Below are 21,100 nucleotides of genomic sequence, written 5' to 3' on the forward strand. Positions count from 1 at the left end.
GCTTTCCAGAACATTTTGGACGCTCCGCCCACACGGTTTTCGTTCGGGAAACCCTATTACCTGAACCACACCGACAGCCCCGCCCCTTCTGCCGGGTTCCGGCCGCCGCCAGGATCCCTCGGGCTCTCCCCGCCGCCACGAAGTGGTTCCGTCCAAGCGCGGCCTGCTCCCAGTGCGGCTCCCCCTGCCCGCACGGCGCGTTGGTGCAGCCCCGCTCCGCTCACCGCTCCCCCCCCGCGCCGCCGCGTGAGTGGAACGCGCCGCGCTCGCTGATTGGCTGCCGGGCCCCGCAGTCTGCGCGAGCTGCGGGTGCCTCAGTGTGCGCGCGGCCGGCGCGGCGCTCAGTCCCGGCCAACTTCCTTGCTCGTTCCCGCCGCTCGCTCTTGTCCCGCAGCATAACGCCCAGCAGCGGCCATGGCTTCGGGTAGGTGCTCCCGGGCTCGGCGCGCAAAGGGGATGGCGGTTATTTCCCCACATCGGAGCATCGCGGGAGGGGGGGGGAGGGGCTGTGTCATGGGGCAGGGAACGGGGCGCGTCCCCTCCCCCAAGCACGCAGTGCGCGCGCGCTTTTTTGCCGGTGGGGAGGGGGAGGTGACCACGCCCCCCTAATGGCGCCTCTCGCCACGCCCCCTCTCACTAGGCCACGCCTCTTACGTTGAGGCCACGCCTGTTCCCGTGAGACCCCCCGCTACACGCAGGGTAGGCCACGCCCCCGTGGTCCTTCGTGGGCTTGGGTCTTTGAAGCCACGCCCCCTGGGCCGCGGTCTGCTCGCAGTGTGGGGTTCCGCTTTCTATCGTGCTTCCCGTCTCCAGTATTGGTTATGAGCCCCTCCCAGATCGTGCACCTCCAGCGTGGGATGCGATCCCCCCCCTCTGCCCCAGATCATGCACCTCCAGCGTGGGATGCGATTCCTCTGGTTTTGGATCTTGCCTCTTCTGAACATGGAATGTGACAACGTCCCCCCCCCCTTGAATTGTACATCTCCAGCATGGGATATGACCCCCTCTCCTCTCCTCTCCCTCCACTCTCCCTCTCCCTCTCCCTCTCCTTCTCCTCTCTCTTTGTGTCTTGTCCCTTGCTTGCATGGGATATCCTCCTCCCGCCCTTTGGATTCTGCAGCCCCTAGTTTTTCCTGGGGCTCCTGCCAGCAGCCTGTGGTGGCACTTCTTCAGCCCGCTGGCTGAGAGGTCCCATTTTGATCCCAGCGGCAGAAGCCCTGGGGAGACAGCGTTTCCTTCTGTCCCTGCTGCCCAGGCTGAGCAATGCCCCTAGCCCGCAGTTCTCAGGGTTGAGCCATTGTGGTCTGCTGTCATGTACGTGAATGACAGAGTAGGAGAAAACCAAGCAAGGTGTGCCAGAGGGCTCCCAGTGCGAGGAGCACTCCTTTGCAATGAGAAGAAAACACATCCAAAGGTACTCCTCAGTGAAATCAGACCAAAGAGTCTTCTGCCAAATGGGTTAAGTTTGAACTTAAGATCTGAACACCTTTTCTTCCAGAGTTCAGGTAGGTTCCAGCCAAGCACCTGACGTGTCTCCTCTTTACTCTCTGGTGAGATTCCTTTTCTCTTGAGGATGGGGTGCAAGCTGCTGCTTCTTTATGCACACTCACCTCATAGAACAACTTCAGTTCTGAGGCACAGCAAATTCTTTTGTCTTAAGCGGAATGTGGCTCCGGAGCAGTACTGTAAGCTACACCCCTCTCCACTCACAGGGAATTTTTCCCTGAGCTGCTCCTACGTTCAGAAGAAGTCCCTGCACTTCCAGGGCTTTCCAGAATTAACTCTGTTTCCAAAAACTCACATCCTCGCTGAGCCACTGAAGTAAATCAGTGGACTAAGCAGTCCAAGAAGGGATAATCAGCACGAGGAAAAAATGTATAAATAAAGGAAATTCCTCTGATTTGATGTGTTTGCATTTTACGGGCTCCTTATCTGGTTGCTTTCTGGTGCCTTGAGATGCTTTGCAATCTAAACCACTGCTTTGCGTCTGAGTAGCTGAGGTGACATCCTGATCTCGGCTGCCTGCCTGAGTTGAAGTGTATGTGTAAGTACTGCCAGGAGCAGATTTATAGCCAGATGAGGGAGGTGTGCCGAACAGATTTGGTGTTGTGTTTGCTGTTTGTTTATAACTTATGACATTTTTTCTGCACTGTATGTCACTCTCCGTTTCAGCTTTTTATTCAGTTCTAGGAGTAGGGGTTATGTACCTAGAAACACATGGGGAAACCTGAAATCAGGGATGAAAGCAGAAGTTCCGGATAGCTGATTTTAGACCACAGTGCTGCGATATTTGTACGAGTTCTTGGAGTAACTTGAAACAAACAGAAGAATTGCAAGGCATTCCCCAGAGGTGCGGTACTGCTGAGGCTGTAGGGACAGCAGGATTTGGGGTTTGGTGCAAGATAGAAGATGGAAATTTCAAGTGTGAGTGGCACGAGTTGGGGTGGCATTAGAAAGGTCTGAAGCTGATGGAGCAAGGCATGCTGTGCTGTGTTTGTGCATCTGCTGCCTGCAGGAACATGGCTTTCCCCTCCCCTTTTAGCCAGGGAGACCCATCTTTGTGCAATTAACAAGACATAATAATGTGGTAAGCTAAATCAGTGTGAAGACAAAGCGTCCTATTTAGGAACCAAATTCCAGCTTAGTGGGCTTTAGTAGGGATTCTTTGTAGAGCTAGTAGGGTTTATTGTAGCACTGATAGCTTTTACAAAGTAGATGCTTTACTTTAATACAAGTCAACAATTTCAGGATGTTGTTGATGTTGGGCTTTTTTTGTTGTCTGTTTTTTCCCCTTGAAATTGTATTCTGAAATACCCATCCAATGTGCTTGTCTTTCAAGAACCACTTTCCATGATAACTGGTGTTTCTGTTAATAGGAAATAATCTTCATTATACCTGTCTGGGCAGCTTGTATGTAAATGGATTTGTTTTTGCATGGTTGGAGTCGTCAGTAAGGGAACTGTCATGGTTCTTCATCCCTGATTTACATCTCCAAGTTCCATCTCCTTGCTAGACAGAGCTTATGGTACCTTCAAATGGGGTTTGGTAGGGCTGATCTACTGCGCTTTGCTCAATTAATTAAGCAGCTGCTTTCTGCACACTGATGATGGCACTACATTTGATAGCCATTAGCGAGGGTTGTGCACTACTGGCTATTGAGGAGGAGCATGGAAACGTGAAGATGGAATCCAGGCACTTCCAGCAGGGAGATTCTGTGTCCCCCACACACTGTGCTTCAGTGTGTCCAGGCATCTTGTCTGAGGACAGGGAAGAGCTGCCTGGTTCTGCTGGGAAAGTGGTTGCCCTATTCACTGCACCTGCACCTTCCTCCCTCTCCTCGAGTTCTTCCTTTTATATCAGGTCAAGGAATGAGACACCCATAGAAGTTCTCAATATGATGTATTTCTTTTCTAGATTCTGGAAGTTACGGTCAGTCTGGAGGCCAGCAGAGGTATGGGTTTTATTCTTCTTCTTTTTTTATTTTTTCTGTTAGCAATTAAATATACAAAATAAAATGCCATTTGAGCCAGCAAGACTTTGGAATCTTAGCTTGAACACCATACAGTGTTGGTATGCTTTGCATGTTACAGTTGTAGGAAGCTTGGGGCCATAGGCCTTCATTAAGAAGTCTAAAAAATAGGACAGAATGCACCAAGGGAAGACAATAATGAGATGTAAACTGAAATGTCATGAATATAGAGAAATGGTTTTCATCAGACTGCCTTAAGCTGTTCACTGAAATGTTGGTCAGTTTATCCAAACATATGGGTGATGGCCATACAACTACATGGTTTGCCCCGTGTAAGGATTTAAAACAAAAAAGGCAAAAATGAGTTCAAGATGAATTTCAGCACATGGTTCTTCTGTATCACGTGGAGCCTTAAAGTGGTGGAATGATGAGTAAGCCTCATGGAAACCTAGTGCTGTTTCTGATGGTGGTGGTGCTGAGTGGTCCAACAAATACCAAATTGATAGGAATTGATTAAAATAAACTTAACTTTATAAGAATATGCAAACTTAAAACGCAGTGGATTCGTAGGATAAAGTTCTGTTGTGTTTCTTAATAGTTTATCAAACCCAGCTTTCATGTGCTTTAAATTTACACCTGAAAGAGAGCAGATGTTAAGATAAGCTCTTAAGGCTCTGACAGCTGACCATGGTAACTATTATTTTATTGATGCTTTTCTAATATGCCTGCAACGGGAGGATTTTCAGAATGAAAAGAATCTTAAAGTAACACCCAAAATGCTTTCCAGCCTACGTGTAGGGCACTGTGAATATTTCCTAATTGCATTTTTTCTCTTACAGCTATTCATCCTATGGCAACCAGGGCAATCAGAGTTATGGACAAACACAGGTAGGTTTAAAAAACACGTTGTTTTTCAAAGTTGGTGTAATAAGATTGTGCCTGGACTGGGAAGGAGTCTGTTCTCAACCATGCTAGATGGTTGGAGTTGTGTCTGGCAAAGGAAAATTGTCATGACCTGTTGTGGGATTTACATTTCATTTAAATATGTTCTCCAAATTACAGGGATATTCTGGTTATGGGCAGAGTGGAGACAACTCCTCCTACGGACAGAGCTATGGAAACTATCATGGGAACTATGGACAAAATCAATCAGGTTTGGGTAGCTTGTTACATTCATTGGCAGTAATTAAAAGGTGAATGTTTACTAAAAGATTTCTTCCTCCATTTCCAGGTTATGGGCAAGATTCCCATGGCTACGATGACGAGTCCAGTTATGATAATCAGAATCAGAGCTCATACAACCAGCAGTCTTATGGCAACCAGGGGCAGCAGAAAGGGTCATCTAGAGGGTAAGAAAACTGAGATATTATCTGTTTAAAGTAATGTCTAATAGTTGTGTATTCTTAACTAGAGCTATAACAACTTTTTCTGCTATAGTTGTTAAAATAAAAACCAAAAAAGAAAATGACAAATGTCTAGTAATTTACAGTTTTAAGACCTTTTTAATGTCTCAAAAATTAGCAAATAGGAAAAACATATTTCTTTAGATAAGAAGGATGGATGTGGTTGTCCTGAAGCCAAGATACAGGGGAAGAGAAATTATTGAAAGTCTTTGGATACTGACTATAACAAAGAATGGATTTGGTAAAGTGTGTTTTGATTAAGAAAAAGTTGGGTCGGTTGTCTGTCTATTCATGGTTTTTTTACATAAAGTCAGAGTAATCTTACAGTTCTTAGATTTGCAGATGTCTTCTATGGCTTAGAATGGCTCTTCTTCCTGGAAAGAAGAAGAAAGAAATCAGAAATACCATTTAAGAGATATGTATTATTTTTCCAACCAAATAGGATTCCCAACACGTGGTTTTATATTCTGATCAATCAACTTAAATGTGCATATACATTCTGTAGTCATAGATTCAGTACTTTACACTTAGAAATGTATTTCATTTGTTAGATGTAGTTGTACTCATTTGCAGGAGGATTAATAATATGACTTTGAAAGTATTCTTTCAGCACAACCCCATAAGGACTTAAAAAGGAACTTGGTGCTAGAATGCTTTATTGTCTCATTTGCAAACTCTGTGCTCTTACTCCAACGTTACTTACAGTCATTCTTTAATCAGTCATGTTGTCTATTAAAAATGTGTTGAACATAATAAGCCTTATTCTTGTATTCTGAGTCCAAGAATTGTTGTTTTGCAAGCTTATAAAGCAATCTGGACTTCAGCAAACCTGTACTTGGTTTCTGTTTTTGTAGTTATTATTGCAAAACATCTTAATATAAACAGGCAAGGTTTTAAGCTGTCCAGACTTCAAGTACTGTCACTCAGAGTGTCACTGAAAGAAAGGCAGTTCAGTTTGGGTTATCTGTGTATGGTTGTAATAAGGAAAAACTGGGATATTAAAAATGATGATAATTATGGAGAGAATGACCACATAAGTAAGTTAGTTGGATGGGATAGTTTGAGACTGACTGGTGTGAGTTTTTGAAAACCTAAAGGAAACTTCTTGTACAAGTTTCTGTTCCGTATGGATTTTCTTGGTTTTGTTTGCTTCTGTGGGAGTAAGATAATTGATAAAGGACCAGAGAGTGGCAAAGGCAGTGCTTCATGTTTTTGAAAAAGGGGTGTGAGAAGTGATGAGGAAGAGAAGAAAGGGTGACAAAAGTCAATGATTAACTTCAATTACTCAAGAGACAATACATTTAAGCCACGGTTAAGTACCTAGGGAGAAGACAAAAGGGTGAGTAACAGTCAGTGTTTCCTAGGTGCAGTTTATTTCTCATAAATCTGTGTAATTTCTTGCTATGACAGGGTAACCCAACTGGAACAGTAGTTCTCCTGCATGTCGTTTTTCAAAATGTTTTGCTTCTACCATGTGTTGAATTAGTAAGTAGCCTTGGGTTATATGGTATAGGTGAAGTTTCATTGTGGTTGCTATAGATCTGATTAAATGATGCAGTTGGAGAAGAGTTGTTGATGACTGCTGCTCAGAATGTAGGAATTATTATGTCAAAGAGATGATGACCCTGGTCAAAGTTTCTGGTACAAGTTAGTGAGATACTATTATGTAGACAGCATTAGAGTGAGAAGGACTACAGGAACATTTGAGGACATCACCAAAGTTAGAAAAGTGCTTGGCAAAATGGTGGAACATCCAGAGATACGCAGGGTGCAGTTCAGTGAATGCAAAGTCCTGGAGTTTTAAGTGTGCTGAAGATATCATCTGCACAGTACTGCATGAGCAATGGGTATCATCTTCTCACTGTGCCGTGTAGAAGTGGATTTGGCATTTCGAGGATCACAGGCTGTGTATCAGCTATTGTCATGCTACTGGGGAGAAGGGAGAAAGCCAGCCTTATACTGGGATATGCAGAAGGAGCACTGCTGATAATTACCCTTAGAGAGGAAACTGAGGATGTCTGGAAAGGGATGGCAGTGTACATTTTTCTGCCTCAGTTTTACTCGAAGACATATATCCCACAAGAGATGAGATACACAGTATTTTCGTATGAATATGCCAGTAATGACTGAGAGGTAACTGTGACCAGGGGAATTTAGCAATGTCATGTATTTTCTGCAATTACTTTACTCTCTATTCTGTGAACATTTAGCTATTAATACAAATTCTGTTTATTTTAAGTGGAAGAGGCTCTTATGAACAAAAGTCAAACTATGGTCAGCACCAAAGCTCTTATGACCAGCAGTCAAGCTATGGACAAAACCAAGACTCTTATGACCAGCAGTCAAGCTCATATGACCAGCAATCGGGCTATGGCCACCAGGGCTCATATGACCAGCAGTCGGGCTATGGCCACCAGAGCTCATATGACCAAAAGTCAGGCTATAACCAGCACCAAAGCTCATATGGCCATTCTCAGCAATCCTACCAGTCTCAGAAGGGAAGCTATAGCCACAACAGCCAAGGTAAAATTATCAGGTTGAATTCAATATTGGCTAGTAACATTGAATGGAAGCACTGTGAAATAGATGGATTTCCTTCCGTGGATGGTTGATTTGATGAATACTTAAAGCTCTTCTTCTGTGTTGATGTTATGGGGGAATGTTCTACATGTTAAGACTTTGAGTGCATTACGCAGAAGTGAAAAACCATTGGGGCCCCCAAATTGTTGTGGTTGTATTTGGAGGCAGCCTTGCAGAGTTCGTGTCCACTGAGTCCTACGAGCTCTGGATGGAATTTTCTTTCCAGCTGTTCTGCACCTCTTTCCTATATGAAAGCTTTGATGAGTCATGAAGAGCTTTTGTACTTCACATCCCAACTTCATGCTGCGTCCATAAATTCTGAGCTAGATGGAAACGAGGAGTTAAAGTCAGACCTTTTTCTGCAAAAATCTTGGCTCGAGCAGCAGGGCCCACACTCGTTATCCTTATTCTGTCTTCTGTGATTTCTTTTGCAAAATGAGAAGGCTGTGTGGAAAGTGGAATGAAAAGTGTATTTTAGATAATAAGTCGTTAATGTCAGAAAAATGTTGTGTTTATTTCAAAAGTGAAGCACAGTGTTTACTTTACAAGGTGCCGTGCAGCACTGGAGGCTGAGGGAGATAAGTGGAGCAAAATCAAACTTCTCTCTGTTACTTCCTGGGGTAGATATGGAAGCGGGAAATTTAGGAATTGCCATTTGTATCTGGAAGGCAGCAGGTGCAGAAAAAAGAAACTGTAGAGCAGGAATTTTCACAGTTTGAACTGCAGCTTGCTCATGTGTTGTCTTTCTTTTTTCCTTCAGATGATCGCCGGGAAAAGAGCAGGTATGGAGAAGATAATAGAGGCTATGGCGGGTCACAGGGAGGAGGTAGAGGGGGATATGACATGGATGGAAGAGGTCATATGTCTGGATATGGGTAAGTGATCTCATTCCAGTGCCTGCAGTTCTTTACCCTTAGGTATTATGATTTTAGCTGTTTTAAAATGTCTTTATTATTTGCCTATAGATCTGGATTTCAAAAAATGAAAGGTAGTGGGTTTCTAAAAGTAATCCTTTCTGCACTACAAAGAAATGTGTTTTGCTCAGGTAAAGCTTTTACGTTCAGACAGACTGAGACCAAAGTGTTTGATTGTTATGAGGCATAACTGCATTTTATTTACGTTAGCTGCAATAAAAGCCCATTACTTGAAATAAGATATTTAAATCCTTTCTGAATGAGAAAACCAACAGCCAAGGTCTGCGACAGTTCCATAAATCTCATAGTGAAGGTAGCTAACTCCTTGGCAGGGAAGTATTTTGATTTTAATGACAAATCATGACACTAGGGTTGGCTTATTATCTTTCTGCTTCCTAAATATAATTTTAGTCGGAAGTTTAACTTTTGATTTACTGTAATAATAATAGCTTTTTCTTTATTGTTCAGTTTTTTGGTTGTTTTTTCTTTTTTTGCAGTTTTAAGCTTCCATACAATTCTTAGGAATTTTTATTATGGGTTTAGCTGTCAGTCTAAACTACTTTACTAAAGGTAAATTCTAAGTAGTCACAGAGAAGGTAACTTTCTGTTGCTTTTGACTGTTTCTGTCAAGAAAATATAGACACATACTTAATTTTGTGCTTGACGATGATTTCATTCATGGGTCTGAGAGACTGGGACCTTTGCTTTAGCTCTCATTGAATTAGGCCAAATAGCATTACTGTTTCTTAATAAACAGTCACAACTGGCAATGTTTTATGTACCACTGTGATAGTTGGGGTATGTAGAGTGCTCACTGATGCCAAGTAGGAATGGTGAGGCTTCCAGTGAGCTTGGAAGCATTGCTTGCCAACATCACTTACCATTAAATAGTCTACAGAATTCTAGGTTATTGCATAAACTCTAGATAAAGAACTTTAATTACGCACTGTTGTTCATTTGAACTGATGTAATTTAAACAGAGAAACTCAAGAATGTGTTAAGAATTGGTTATTTTTTCAAGTATTTATTTTTAAACCATATTTAAATGTTACCTGATGCTGAGCTGGTCCCAGGTCGTACTTTATGGCTTGTTGTTTTGAAGTAGATGGACCTCTCCTAACTAGACATGGTAACACAGCTAAGAACATAGTAGTAGTTACTTAATATTAAAATGTGCTGAGTTTTTATATAACATAAACTTAACTAGCTAAATAATTTCTAAGTTCATTTATAGCTGAAAGAGAACATTTTTAAAACCTATTTTTCTGTGTAGACGAGGGCTTTTCATAAACCTTCAATATAATCTGTCTAAAATAAAGTTTAAAAAGAATCACTTGTGGCTGAGCCCTTTCCAATGTGGGAAATGAATGTGAGCTTCAAAAAACATTCATTTGGTAGACTTCATGCCTTTGAAACAAACTCCTGTCTTTGTGACATAAGATAAATGAATGTCTGTGAAGATGAAACCTCTTGCCATGGTTTTCAAAATGTAAGAAAAATCCTCTTTGCACATCCACGTGGATAATAATACATCACTGCACTTCAGAGCCCAAAAAAAGGAAAAGAATGAAGGTGAATGGGAGGAAAGAGGAAATTCTGTTGAGGTGGGAAGGCGTGAAGATGTGTGTTGTGAAGTCTGTCTGCTCCTGTTACGTGATGTGGACTGTAATGCCTTTTGCAGTGAACATTCTTCTGAAACTACAGTGCCATAAATACTTCTTCAGTCTTTCTGCATAACTGTGGTTGGGGATTCTCCTGACATGTTTTAGCAATGTCACGTGCTCATGGGAAAAGTGTAAAAGGTTAAGTTAAATAGCAAATTTAATTTTTTGGAAGGTCAAGGGGGGAGAGAAGTTCAGGTAAGAAATCATGTTTAATTGTGTCAAAATGTGGGGTATCAGGGTATATTTTGGTCTGGTTTCCCTGGGTTTCTTTATTTTAACTAAAACCTTGTGTAGGGATGCCATGTCCATCTCCAATAACTAGGTGATACTTTAAGTTTTTCCTTTGATCACCTTTTGATGCTTGAAGTCCATAGCCATCAGGAAATACCAATCTAACAATCTTGTCTGCAGAAATAATTGTACTGCTGTAGTAATGCAGGCTTTGATTCTTCTAATAGTTAGAAAATAGGGTGTAAATGAGCTTTAGCAGCATCTAGTTCTTGTTCAATGACACTGTGAGAAAAAAAAATAGTTGAAATAAACCCCCTTTGTGTTAGGTATTAATAAAGAAAAAAACTTAGTCTTTCCTGGCAGTGCAAAGCAGGGAGAACATGTTGCAGCTTGTCATCAATAAGCATTGCCCAGTGCTTGGTGTTACAGCTGCACTGCTTCATCTGTTCCGTGGTGGTGGGAGTTGAAGGCATCGTGCTCACAAGTCTCCTTGCTGATACAGTGCTGCCCTGTACAGAGACAACAATGACTTTGGCTGTACTGTTTTTTTCTAGCAGGATTATTGCCAGCCCCCATGGCCTGTTACCTGCATGCAAGGCATTCTGCAGCAGTCTGGCAGTGCAAAAACTTATTCTGGCTTATTTTGAATACAATCAAATCAGCATTTGTAAATTCTGAGAGCTTTCATTTCTACCAGTGTCCTCTGTAAAGTATTTTAAAACATGGTTGGTGACAATTGGATATGAATCATTATTCTGAAAACTAGAATGACCCAAATATGTACTGCAGTGAATGCTCATTTTCCTTTTGTGCCCGTGCAGCGTTGCACAGCACTGGAGGAAGAAAATATTTTTTGTGAACCTCTGTTCCGGATTCCCTCGGTGATATTAGGATGGACAATGATCATTTTTGTCCATGTCACATGTTCTGTTTTTAAATCTTAGTAACTTCAGGTTTCAGACCTGTTCTTCAGATTTTTTCATGGTCTTGAGTGACATCTTTTGGGAATTTAATACTCATATTTTTTCTGCCTTTTTCACTTCGAAGCTTTCAAAACAGAAAATCTCAATAAATGATATTTTGGCTAAGGAGCAGAACCTTTTTTTTCAACCTGTAGTAGTAAGGGTTCATCTTTGAGCTCCTGTGGTTAGAGAGCAGGTACAACAGGTCTTGAGAATGAGGAATTACACCCTTGATTCTTCCAGTTGAGTGACCAGACCCACACTGCCACTCTTCTTTTAGACTCTGCACTAATGGGAGAAGCTTTGCCTTAGACTTTGCTCATGCATTGTGTTGGTGAAACTAAACAGCAGTAGTTTAGAACTGTGTTCAGCATAGATTCTTTTTCTCTTACAGATTTAAAGTTGCTGCACTATAAGCAAAAAATTCCTTGTGCAACTTAATTGCTGTGCTAGCTAGTGTTATTGGGATATCAAGAAACTACAGCACGATGCAAATGCAACAGAGCAGTTTGTGTTCAGGTTAATATTTACCTTGTAATATATATGCCTGAGCTTAGCTTGATATAGAATTTGGAGAAACATGAGCAGAGTCAGTAATACAGGCAGCATAAAAGCCATCTGTCAGTGACATCATGGGTGCACCAAGCATTTTCTTCTTGTTTGGAAAAATACATTCTTACATGTAACTCCCACACACTTGATGAGACATAGATGCATGTTGGAGGCTAAAATTGGGCTCCTGAACTTAGTTTCACTTCTGCCATTATCCTAGCACGTTTTAAGCATATTTCTTGTCTGCATGGCATTGTGCTCTCTGTGTAACTGAGCCTATAATGTGAAGTTACTCCCAGCTGAAGAGAGCAGTGCTCAGAGAAACCTCATTCACACACAAGTAGGTGATGTCTAAATGTGACCAAGTGCAGAAGAAAAGAACAATGTGATTTTCATAGCAGTAAGTGTGGTCACCATGCATAGTGCTATGCTTTCTGGCTGCCTGCAGTTCAGTCTCAGTCTCTTTTATTTTGTTACATCTGTTGGTGTCGTTGCTGAATCTTGGCAACCTGTTGGTGCCCTTAATGTAGGATGTTAAAACCTCAGACTGCATCTGGCCACATGTCTGTTTGGTCTGTGCAAGGCTGAGGAGGCAGTAGACCGAAAGGCTAAGATGAAATATTCCACATTTTCTGATGTGAATTTGGAAGCTAGTTCAGTTGCTGAGGCTGAAGTTTACATTTCTTGTCTCGGTGAAGGGTAAATGTGAGACTGGAACAAGCTCCTTGCAGCCAGCTCCCATGTTTAACTCCTGGGCACCAGTGACTTCCAGTGTGTTTTGTGCACCCAGCTCCCTCACTTCTCAGGATCTCCATGCACACATTTTTCCTCTGACATTTTAAGTGGAGTCCTAATGTCCAGGATTGGCTGTTGTGATCGTGGACTTACTTTCTGCATGGTTTCAGATTGTTGGATTAGTATTAGCAAGATACTGCATCTCCAGTTCCTTCATTACAAACACTTAAATTGTAAAAAGTGAGGGTTTCTTTTCATGCACGTAGTTGGAAAGATAACATCCTGTTTCACGTCTCCCTTCTCCTGAAAGCTGCTGTGTGTCATCTCTTAACTTGGTCTACGTTTTCTGACACAGGTTTCAGAATTAATGAACCAAAAGTTGCCAGGCTGTGCTTTTGAAGCTCACATGCACACACCCTCTGTAGTGCTGAGTGCTAGCAGTGAAGGAGATCCCTGCTCACCCTTCTCAGAGAATGGCTGGTACTGCTATTTGCCCCCAGCAGAGAATCATAGAACAGCTTATGTTGGAGGGGGCCGTAAATATATATAAATATATAAATGCATAACAACAGAGGTTAATTATCTTTAGCTCTTCTTATTTGTAGGAAAGTATTAAAGTACCAATTATTCCAAAGCAGCAATTACATCTGCAGTTAAACCCTATTAACCTTCATGAAAATAATGGTTCTGTTTCAAAACCTGGTTTTTAATAGCAGTCATTTTGGCTTATGGGATGGGAGGAAGTATTGAGACAAAGATATGTCTGTGGGCTACTTTAAATGACTGTTTAGGACTCCTCTTCTCCAGTGCAGCACCCTGGAAGGTGGTTCACTTTCGTGTGTTTAAATCTTTGAACGTGAATGGTTAGAGAGGAGAACGTAGAGATGGTGCTTTAGCTGCTAGACAGTAACTCTCATTAACTGTAGATGGAGCCTTGGGCTCAGCACTTAGAGACTTAAGGAAGAAATCATTTCTTCAATTTTTCCTCTGCAGTGGTGGTGACCGTGGTGGCTTCAAAAATTATGGTGGTAAGTGCCGAGTATCCAAAAATGTTTCAGTGGAAATTCTTTATAAATCTAAAAGCCACCAATATCTTGTTACTATCTTGTAGAAGCATTATTGAGTTTTGGTGAGGCTGGTGTGTTCGTCAGTTTTAATAGTCAAACTTCTAGCAATGAACTAGATTTCTGCTTTGTCAATTGCATGAAAGAGTTTGTGGAGACAGTGATGTTCACTAGATTTTTTTTTAATATTTTTTTATTTTATTTATTTTTAATTTTTTTGTTTCAAATACTTCTTAGAAAGCCACTAGAGGGGAAAAAACAAACCAGCAACTCAGTAAATTGCTTGGTGATCTGACAACCAGCATTTGCAAGCTAACACCAGCATAGCATCAGTGTGGCAACTGCCACGTGCTGCAAGTTAAAGAACACAGTAATGTCCTTCAGACACCTTCTGTTGAACGTTTTAATCTAAATATCTCTAAATCTCTGGTTAATGCTTTAGATCTTAGATGCATTGCATACATGCTTTGAGTATTTTCTTGTCTCTAAAAAATAAAAAAATAAAAATAGTTGCTTGGAAATGTTTTGCTGAAAATAGTCTTTCTCTTTTTTATTTTTTTTCCTTCTTTTTTTAAACCTAATTCATAGGTCAGAGGGATTATGGACAGAGATCAGATGCTGGTAAGAAAACAAGCAGTGAGTGGCATTGGATTGTTGCTCCTAGGGCATTGCTTTTTAAACCTATGCCTGCAAACATGGATGTGGCTGCAGTTCCCATGGCTCAGAAGTGACTTAGCTGAAGCTTGTCTTCCTTGAAAGAAATGTCTTTTCCTTTGGTGCATGTGAATTTTTGGGTGGGGTTTTTTTTTCATCAAGTGAGAATATGGGGATGAACTGTGAATCAGGTTGAGCCAAGCAACTGCTCTTGCTGCCTCAAATTTGTATTATTCAGAACATGCATTTCTTGGAAGGGTGTGATGTCCTGGCTGCATGGCAAACAGCTCTGCATGCACTTCTGAAGTTTATGGCATTAACCTCAGTATCGTGCTCTCATCTTTTATCTCACACAAGTTATCTTTGGGCTGTAAGTGTCTGCTACTGGGAAGCATGGATTTAAGCTTAAAATATTTCTTCTGTTGCTAACACAAAGATGGATGGTAACTGTAGCTTATTTTTATTAGATTCAGAGTCTGACAACTCTGACAACAACACCATCTTTGTGCAAGGGCTTGGAGAGGACGTTTCAACAGATCAAGTGGCAGACTACTTCAAACAAATAGGCATTATAAAGGTATGTGAAGTGAGAAAGTGACACTAGTAAGAAGGAAAAACATGTGGAGCTCTGGTGTATTGGAGATGTAACTCATACTGTTTTGAGGCAGATGCTTGCTGTGGCTCCCAAGAAGTTAGAGGTGATATTATTAGCTGGGTGATGACAGCTTATTTGAAATTTAGATTGCTGGTGGTGTTCACAACGCTTTGTGTCTCTAAGTTTTTTAGTCTTTGTAACCCTTGGCACTGACTCCTTATCTGTTCCACCATCTTGATATTTCAGCAAGTATGCTTCTGTGTTCCTATGGCTGTTACTTCTGATTCTGCACTTCTGAGTTAGGGTTTCCTGCTCTTAACCTCAGTGTTTGTAAAAACCAGGTCCCTCATCACTTCTTTGAGCACAGCCATTAAGTATCTTCCCATCAAAAAAACCATCCTTTTTCTGCAAGCTAGCTCCAAAAGCTATCTGTTTTTTACTGACACGTAAACCTGTTCTGAACTGACTCTACCAGTATTTCCCCTTTGCTAAGTACACGACCTTTCTCTCCAGACCAACAAAAAGACTGGCAAGCCAATGATAAATCTGTACACAGATAAGGATACTGGCAAACCAAAGGGAGAAGCAACAGTATCTTTTGATGACCCTCCTTCTGCCAAAGCAGCCATTGACTGGTTTGACGGTGCGTGAGATTGCCTCGTCTGTTGTTACTGGTGTTGTGAGTAGAATTTGGCAGGGGTTATGGCAGTGTTGTGCCAACTGCTTTGTGTGTATGTTGTGGAGAATTGTAGTACTTTGTGTTTTTATTTTGAGCTCAACTGTAGAAAAGAGCTGATCCCAGAAATACATTGACTTAAAACTTGGTTTTTGGACTTAAATCACAGAAGTCTGTCACGGCACACTATTCTGCTAGTAAAATAAGAATTTATATTTGTTTAGGAGGTTAATGCAAATATAACTATAATATAGTTGCCCATACAGCCCTGTTTGCTGTGTGATAAACCTTGCAACTACAGAGACCTTGTGTTTAAAAATCTTTCCCTTACTTGGGAGCATGTTGATTTTGCACTGGCTGTTGCAGTGGACAAAAGCCTTTATCTTTTGCTTCGTGAGTACAGTTTGTTATCTCATGTTTTGAACAGTGCATTCTGAACTAAGACATTTACTCCATGCTGCCTGCACCCTAAAAGCTTTTTGTTCAGTCAGCACTTGAACATCACTTCTGTTCTCCTGAACTTGCTGCTGTGTTGTTGGGAGCTCTATTAATTCTTCTTTCTGTTTTAACACAGGAAAAGAATTCAATGGCAATGTTATCAAAGTCTCTTTTGCAACTAGAAGACCTGAATTCATGAGAGGAGGTGGAGGTGGTGGACGTCGAGGTGGGACTAAAATCCAGAATCTTTGTGTAGTGCTTTATAACTGCTAATAGTTTATAAAAAGAAGTTGACTTTGTAGTGGTGATTTGTCAAAGTGTTGGAGCCTTTGGGATTCTGGCAGTAAGTAATAAGTATTGAACCAACTTAATTAAAACTGAAACCTGCAGACTTTTATGCATGGCATAGAACCTGTGCTTTCCTTTTCAATTGGAAAGTCTCCAGATCATGTCTCACTGTTCCGTACTAAGAGGTTCCTTACTAAGATGACTTTGAGGATCTGTAGGTTCCACACAGATAGATGTGAATTAGGAGTGTTTGTTTTTAACTGCAAAGTCTTCAGATACTCTAATGTTTCCAAACAGCACTAAGCAGGGGAGGTTATTATCTGCTGCTGACTTAAGAGAAGCAGTTGGATGCCCAGCTCCTTTAATTAAATAGATGTTAATTTCTCTGATTCTCTGCATAATGCAGTTTTATCTGTCACCTACTGGATATAAATTACCATTTTACTAGAAGCATGTTTTATTCAGTGGCTGTCAACAAATTTTCATTCTTAAACTTGGAAGCTGATGAAAAAATTCTCATTTGGGATAAAAGTTGTTGGTCTTTTTGATGCAGCACGAACTGTGTTGTCCTTGTGGTCGTGTCACATGCATCCTGGCATTAATCCACAAAGGGTTTGCTTTGTTCTGTGACTAAGTCAGGCCATATGTGGGTGATACAATTATACACTGTCACTTCTTTATGGAGATGTATTAATGCACATAGTGGTTTATGTAATTACCATTGACCATTCAAGCTGATCAAATTTCTTTTTACTGCTGAAAAAGAATTTATAAAAAATACGTTGTGGAGCAAATTGTTCTGGCCACCACATGCTACTCTTATTGTTTTTGTTCCCTGTCTCCTAAGTTCTAAGTGTGTCCATATGAGCACATGTATTTCAGCTCTGCCCATACATGAGCCCCTGTTGAGATTTGGTGGTGGCTGAAATTTCTGTTGCCATTTCTCCCAAATCTTCCATTTATCTTCTATCCAGTAGTAAATGCAGCATCAAAAAAGTAATTCTTGAAGGCTGAATGTTACAGGGGCTCAGTTATTTGGCTGCCTGCTCTCCCTTCGCAGTTCCTACTGTGGCTTTCCTAGTGATGAATGTAAATACTGAGATTGCCTACCTACTCTTTCTTCCACGTGGAAAGTCTGTCTGTCACTTGATTTCTGAAGCCAGTGGCAGTCCTTAATAATTGTTTCTCATGTATAAGTCTTAGGCACATCTCCTTTATTCTGATTATAATTTTGTCTACAGGTTCACGAGGTGGATATGGAAGAGGTGGGGGCTTCCAGGGTAGAAGTGGGGAACCCAAAAATGGTGATTGGGTTTGTCCTAACCCGTAAGTGTCATTTTAATTGGGCAGTGGTGTTTCACGTGTGCTCTCTGAGTTCCTTAGCAGCTAAGTCTGGGAAATCCTTGTCCTTCCTAGGTCCTGTGGTAACATGAACTTCGCTCGCAGGAACTCCTGCAACCAGTGTGGTGAGCCCAGACCAGAGGATTCACGTCCGTCAGGAGGAGGTGTGTCAGAAGATTCATTGAAGCTGCTGCATCTCCCCTAAAGAGTTCAGGGTGTTTCTGAAAAGCCTGATGGATGTGTTGATTTGCATTTTCCTCCAGATTTCCGTGGGAGAGGTGGCTATGGAGGAGAAAGGGGGTATCGAGGACGTGGTGGCAGAGGTGGCGATCGAGGAGGAGGCTATGGAGGGAAGATGGGAGGAAGGTAAGCAGTCTTTCCCCTTGCTTTGTTGTATAACACTGACTCGAGATAAGAACTTCAGAAGTGAATAAGTCGGTTTGCCTACTGGGTGTGTTTTGTGAGCATTGGTGGATAAAGGTATCTGTAAGCAGAAGACGACACAGAAGTGGCTGTGGAGATGTTTGACTGAGAGGACCATTTTTCTGTGCTTCAGAGATTCCTGGTGACTTCTTCTTTCCCTTTCAGGAATGATTTCAGGAATGATCAACGTAACAGACCATACTGAAGACCACTGTGAATGTTTTGTCTGTCTCCTTGACCCGTTGGATAGTGAAATTGCCAGAGTTTTGCCTGCTGCTTCGCCCATGGCCTCTTGGGATAGTTGAACTGAGTGAAACTAGATTTTTATTTTGGTGGGAGGGACTGGGGCAGTTTGGGAGGATTTTTTTTATGCGAGACATGGAAATTTAATCCCGATTTCAACTTTCTCCTCTTTTCTTCCCCTCCATACCTTCAACAGGCCCTAAGAAGGAGAAGGATAAACTGTAAAATATTGCCAAAATACGAAGTGTTTTGTAATACAACAATAAATGCTGATTGTTTTATTTGTGAAATCTTACCATTCCCCAGTTCCTTCAGTCACATTTGCTCCTTTACACTGTCTAGCAGTGGTGTGACCTAAGCAGGATCTTGTTTTTAATGACACTGCTGCTTTGACTTGAAAATCAGTCAAGTCAGTGGCTGGTTTGCTCTGTGCACCTTCTATCCCAGGTTTACAGCCTTGTCCCCTGCTCCTTTCTCATATTGCTCTGAGACTGAAGTCCTGCACTGTCTGAGCTACAGTGCATGCTTTGGTGTGCCCTGCAGCCTTCCTGAGGAGCAGGCAGGTGGCAGTGTGCTCTCATGCCTCCAGGAGCTCGTCACATCCAAGCCCTAGCTCCAAAAACAAGGTGGAATGGCTTCAAAAAAAAAAAAAATAGGTAACCTGCTACGTATCACTCTACATTTTCATTGCTGCTTTTGAAATATGGGTGATGGCAAACAAGTGTTGCATGCAGGAGTTTCATCTTTGAGAAAGGATGCGGGCAATGTCCAGGTAGGCACATTGTAAGCATTTGGTGTTCAGCTGAGGTTTGAAGAGAGGAGGGTTCTCACTCCTTGCACTGGGTCACTGCATGCTGCATGCTTTTGGGATCTGTATCTATAATCCAGATAACGGCATACAGCCACACAATCTCTCAGCCATCTTGTTCAGGTCTTACTGAGAACTGAACAAAACCAGCTTTTGTTAATGGCTGTGACCCAGCTTCCTAGCTTGGGGTACAGTCTATAAATGTAACTGTCCTGCTGCAGGCATAGCATGGCCCCACATTCTCTTGGGGACAAGAAAGTTGCCTCTTGTTACTCTGGAGGCAGCAGCTCTCAACAGCTCTAGCTCTGAGTCTAAAGCTCCAAACTTGCTTTTTCCCCCAGGCTAAGAGCACAGTCATTACCAGCTGGATTACTCAGCAGAGCAGCATTCAAGTAAGAAACTGCTGGAGCTGTCACCACCTTCCCAGCCTGGCAGTGATGCTGAATGTTTGCTTTGTTTGTGATCCCTTCTACGCTGGGGCAAGACAACCTGTGTTCTTACATGCTTTTCAAGACCGTGAAAACATCTTTGTCAGCAGCTGTTTTGTCTTACAAGTCAGACAGGGAAGGGGCGGTGCTGGTTTTTTGGCACTCGTGGTTTTCAGTTGGTGTAGAGAGTTAAATTAATGTGGGAGCCCTGGGCAGATATGGTCTGTGAAAGATAAAAACCCAGATGATGGTTTAACCGTGTCAGTGCTGCCAGCTGTTTGCTATGTCCTGCTGCACTGCACATTTTCTCAGCAACTACCCAAAGTTCAGCAGGGAAAGCGTGAGGTAAACAAGCTCTCTTTTGCTTTTCAGTGTGCCCGCAGCCAAGCTGAAAAGAAAAAGCACATCTCACAAATCTTACAGTGAATTTCTCCCCAGTAGGTGCTGAGTGAAAAGCAAGAGGTGATTCCCACTGAGGGAGCAGTCAGGCTGGGGGCAGCTCTGGGCTGCCTCCATCTCTTTCTATGATCTTCTAGTATATATTTTTACGCCATGAGGTTTTAGTTTTGGAAATGAGTCCTGTACGGTATGCTGCTGGTTTATTTATAAAAACATATCTCGCCCTTGCCAAGCTCAACAATGACTTTATGGAGCAAAGCCTAGTGGGAGGATGCCAGTGCAGAAGCAGCATACAATCATTACAGAGCTGAAACACAGCACAAAGAGCTAAGCAGTGTCAGGGAGAGCCAAATAAACTTCTGGGGTTTGGGGCCGGGGCTCAGCTGGGGCTGCTTTGCGCAATGTAGAAATAGGAATTCCCATTTCCAGGGCAGCAGAGAGCTCGTGGGACATGGTCCCTAGCAGGTGGTGTTGCTGGGGAAATCGCTTTGGCAAAAGGGCTGGGAAGAGCGAGCCGTCCTTCCACGCCTGTTTTCTAATGCTGTGACATCTGGAACTCGAGTGGTGCTCTGGTCCCAAACAGAAGGGCTTGGAGAAGAGCTGTGGTGCAGGGGAGGCAGAGGGAGAGCCTCACCTCCAGCTGCTGTGGCCGTGCAGGCAGGAGCTCCCGAGAGGAGTCATGCTGTTGCTATTCGCTTATCAGTGACGGTAAACACCGTTGCTGTACGGGTGCCGTTCCAGCTCTGTTTCGCAACTCCGGTTCACGGGGCTCCGCTCTGCAGGTGAGTTTGGGGGCTGGCAGTGTTGGTGCTGTGCTCACTCCCCACCACGGCCAGGTGAGTGTGGGTGCCTTGCTGACGCCCAGAGAGGTGTGGGGAGTGGGCTGACAGCGGGGGGATGCAGCTGCACGACCACCCCTGTGCTGTGTGCCAGGACCTGCTGTGCCTCAAACCCCGGCCGTTCCCACCCCGTGAGCAGCACCAGGTGCCCCCCAGCCCTTCCCTGCAGCACACGCAGCCACAACGCTTCCTGCTGCTGCTGGGCCCGAGCCAGGCTTCCTTCTCACCCCTATTCTTAAGGGGAACAGCAGATGGATCGGTCGCTTCCTAGAGACGAGCCAAACACGGCTGCATTTGCAGACAGTGCTGCTCTTGTTTGGAAAGGAAGCGCAGCTCCGACCTGCGCCCGCCGCGTGCCCCTCTCCTCCTCCTCACCCAGCCCCCTCCTCTTCCT

At 42.9% G+C, this 21,100-nt stretch overlaps 1 protein-coding gene across 2 annotated transcripts in view; it reads left to right on the forward strand.

The window, feature by feature from the left end:
• Positions 1-18,522, forward strand: part of TAF15 (TATA-box binding protein associated factor 15) — a 31,471-nt gene extending 12,949 nt beyond the window's left edge. The window contains exons 1-16 of one of the 2 annotated variants that reach the window (XM_065731791.1): positions 311-424; positions 3,415-3,451; positions 4,309-4,357; positions 4,532-4,622; positions 4,701-4,818; positions 7,112-7,395; positions 8,213-8,327; positions 13,504-13,538; positions 14,163-14,195; positions 14,696-14,805; positions 15,337-15,466; positions 16,074-16,163; positions 17,467-17,551; positions 17,642-17,730; positions 17,830-17,932; positions 18,155-18,522. In XM_065731791.1, the coding sequence (XP_065587863.1) occupies positions 415-424; positions 3,415-3,451; positions 4,309-4,357; positions 4,532-4,622; positions 4,701-4,818; positions 7,112-7,395; positions 8,213-8,327; positions 13,504-13,538; positions 14,163-14,195; positions 14,696-14,805; positions 15,337-15,466; positions 16,074-16,163; positions 17,467-17,551; positions 17,642-17,730; positions 17,830-17,932; positions 18,155-18,194 (1,419 nt within the window). In that variant the 5' untranslated portion in view covers positions 311-414 and the 3' untranslated portion in view covers positions 18,195-18,522. Of the gene's footprint in view, positions 1-310; positions 425-3,414; positions 3,452-4,308; positions 4,358-4,531; positions 4,623-4,700; positions 4,819-7,111; positions 7,396-8,212; positions 8,328-13,503; positions 13,539-14,162; positions 14,196-14,695; positions 14,806-15,336; positions 15,467-16,073; positions 16,164-17,466; positions 17,552-17,641; positions 17,731-17,829; positions 17,933-18,154 lie in introns of those variants that run through there. The other variant, XM_065731792.1, reaches the window with a different exon arrangement.
• Positions 18,523-21,100: the final 2,578 nt, after the last annotated feature.

This window comes from Cyrtonyx montezumae, unplaced genomic scaffold (assembly GCF_038088225.1).
Source record: "Cyrtonyx montezumae isolate F1298 unplaced genomic scaffold, pur_monq_1.0 scaffold_15, whole genome shotgun sequence".
NCBI classification, from domain to species: Eukaryota; Metazoa; Chordata; class Aves; order Galliformes; family Odontophoridae; genus Cyrtonyx; species Cyrtonyx montezumae.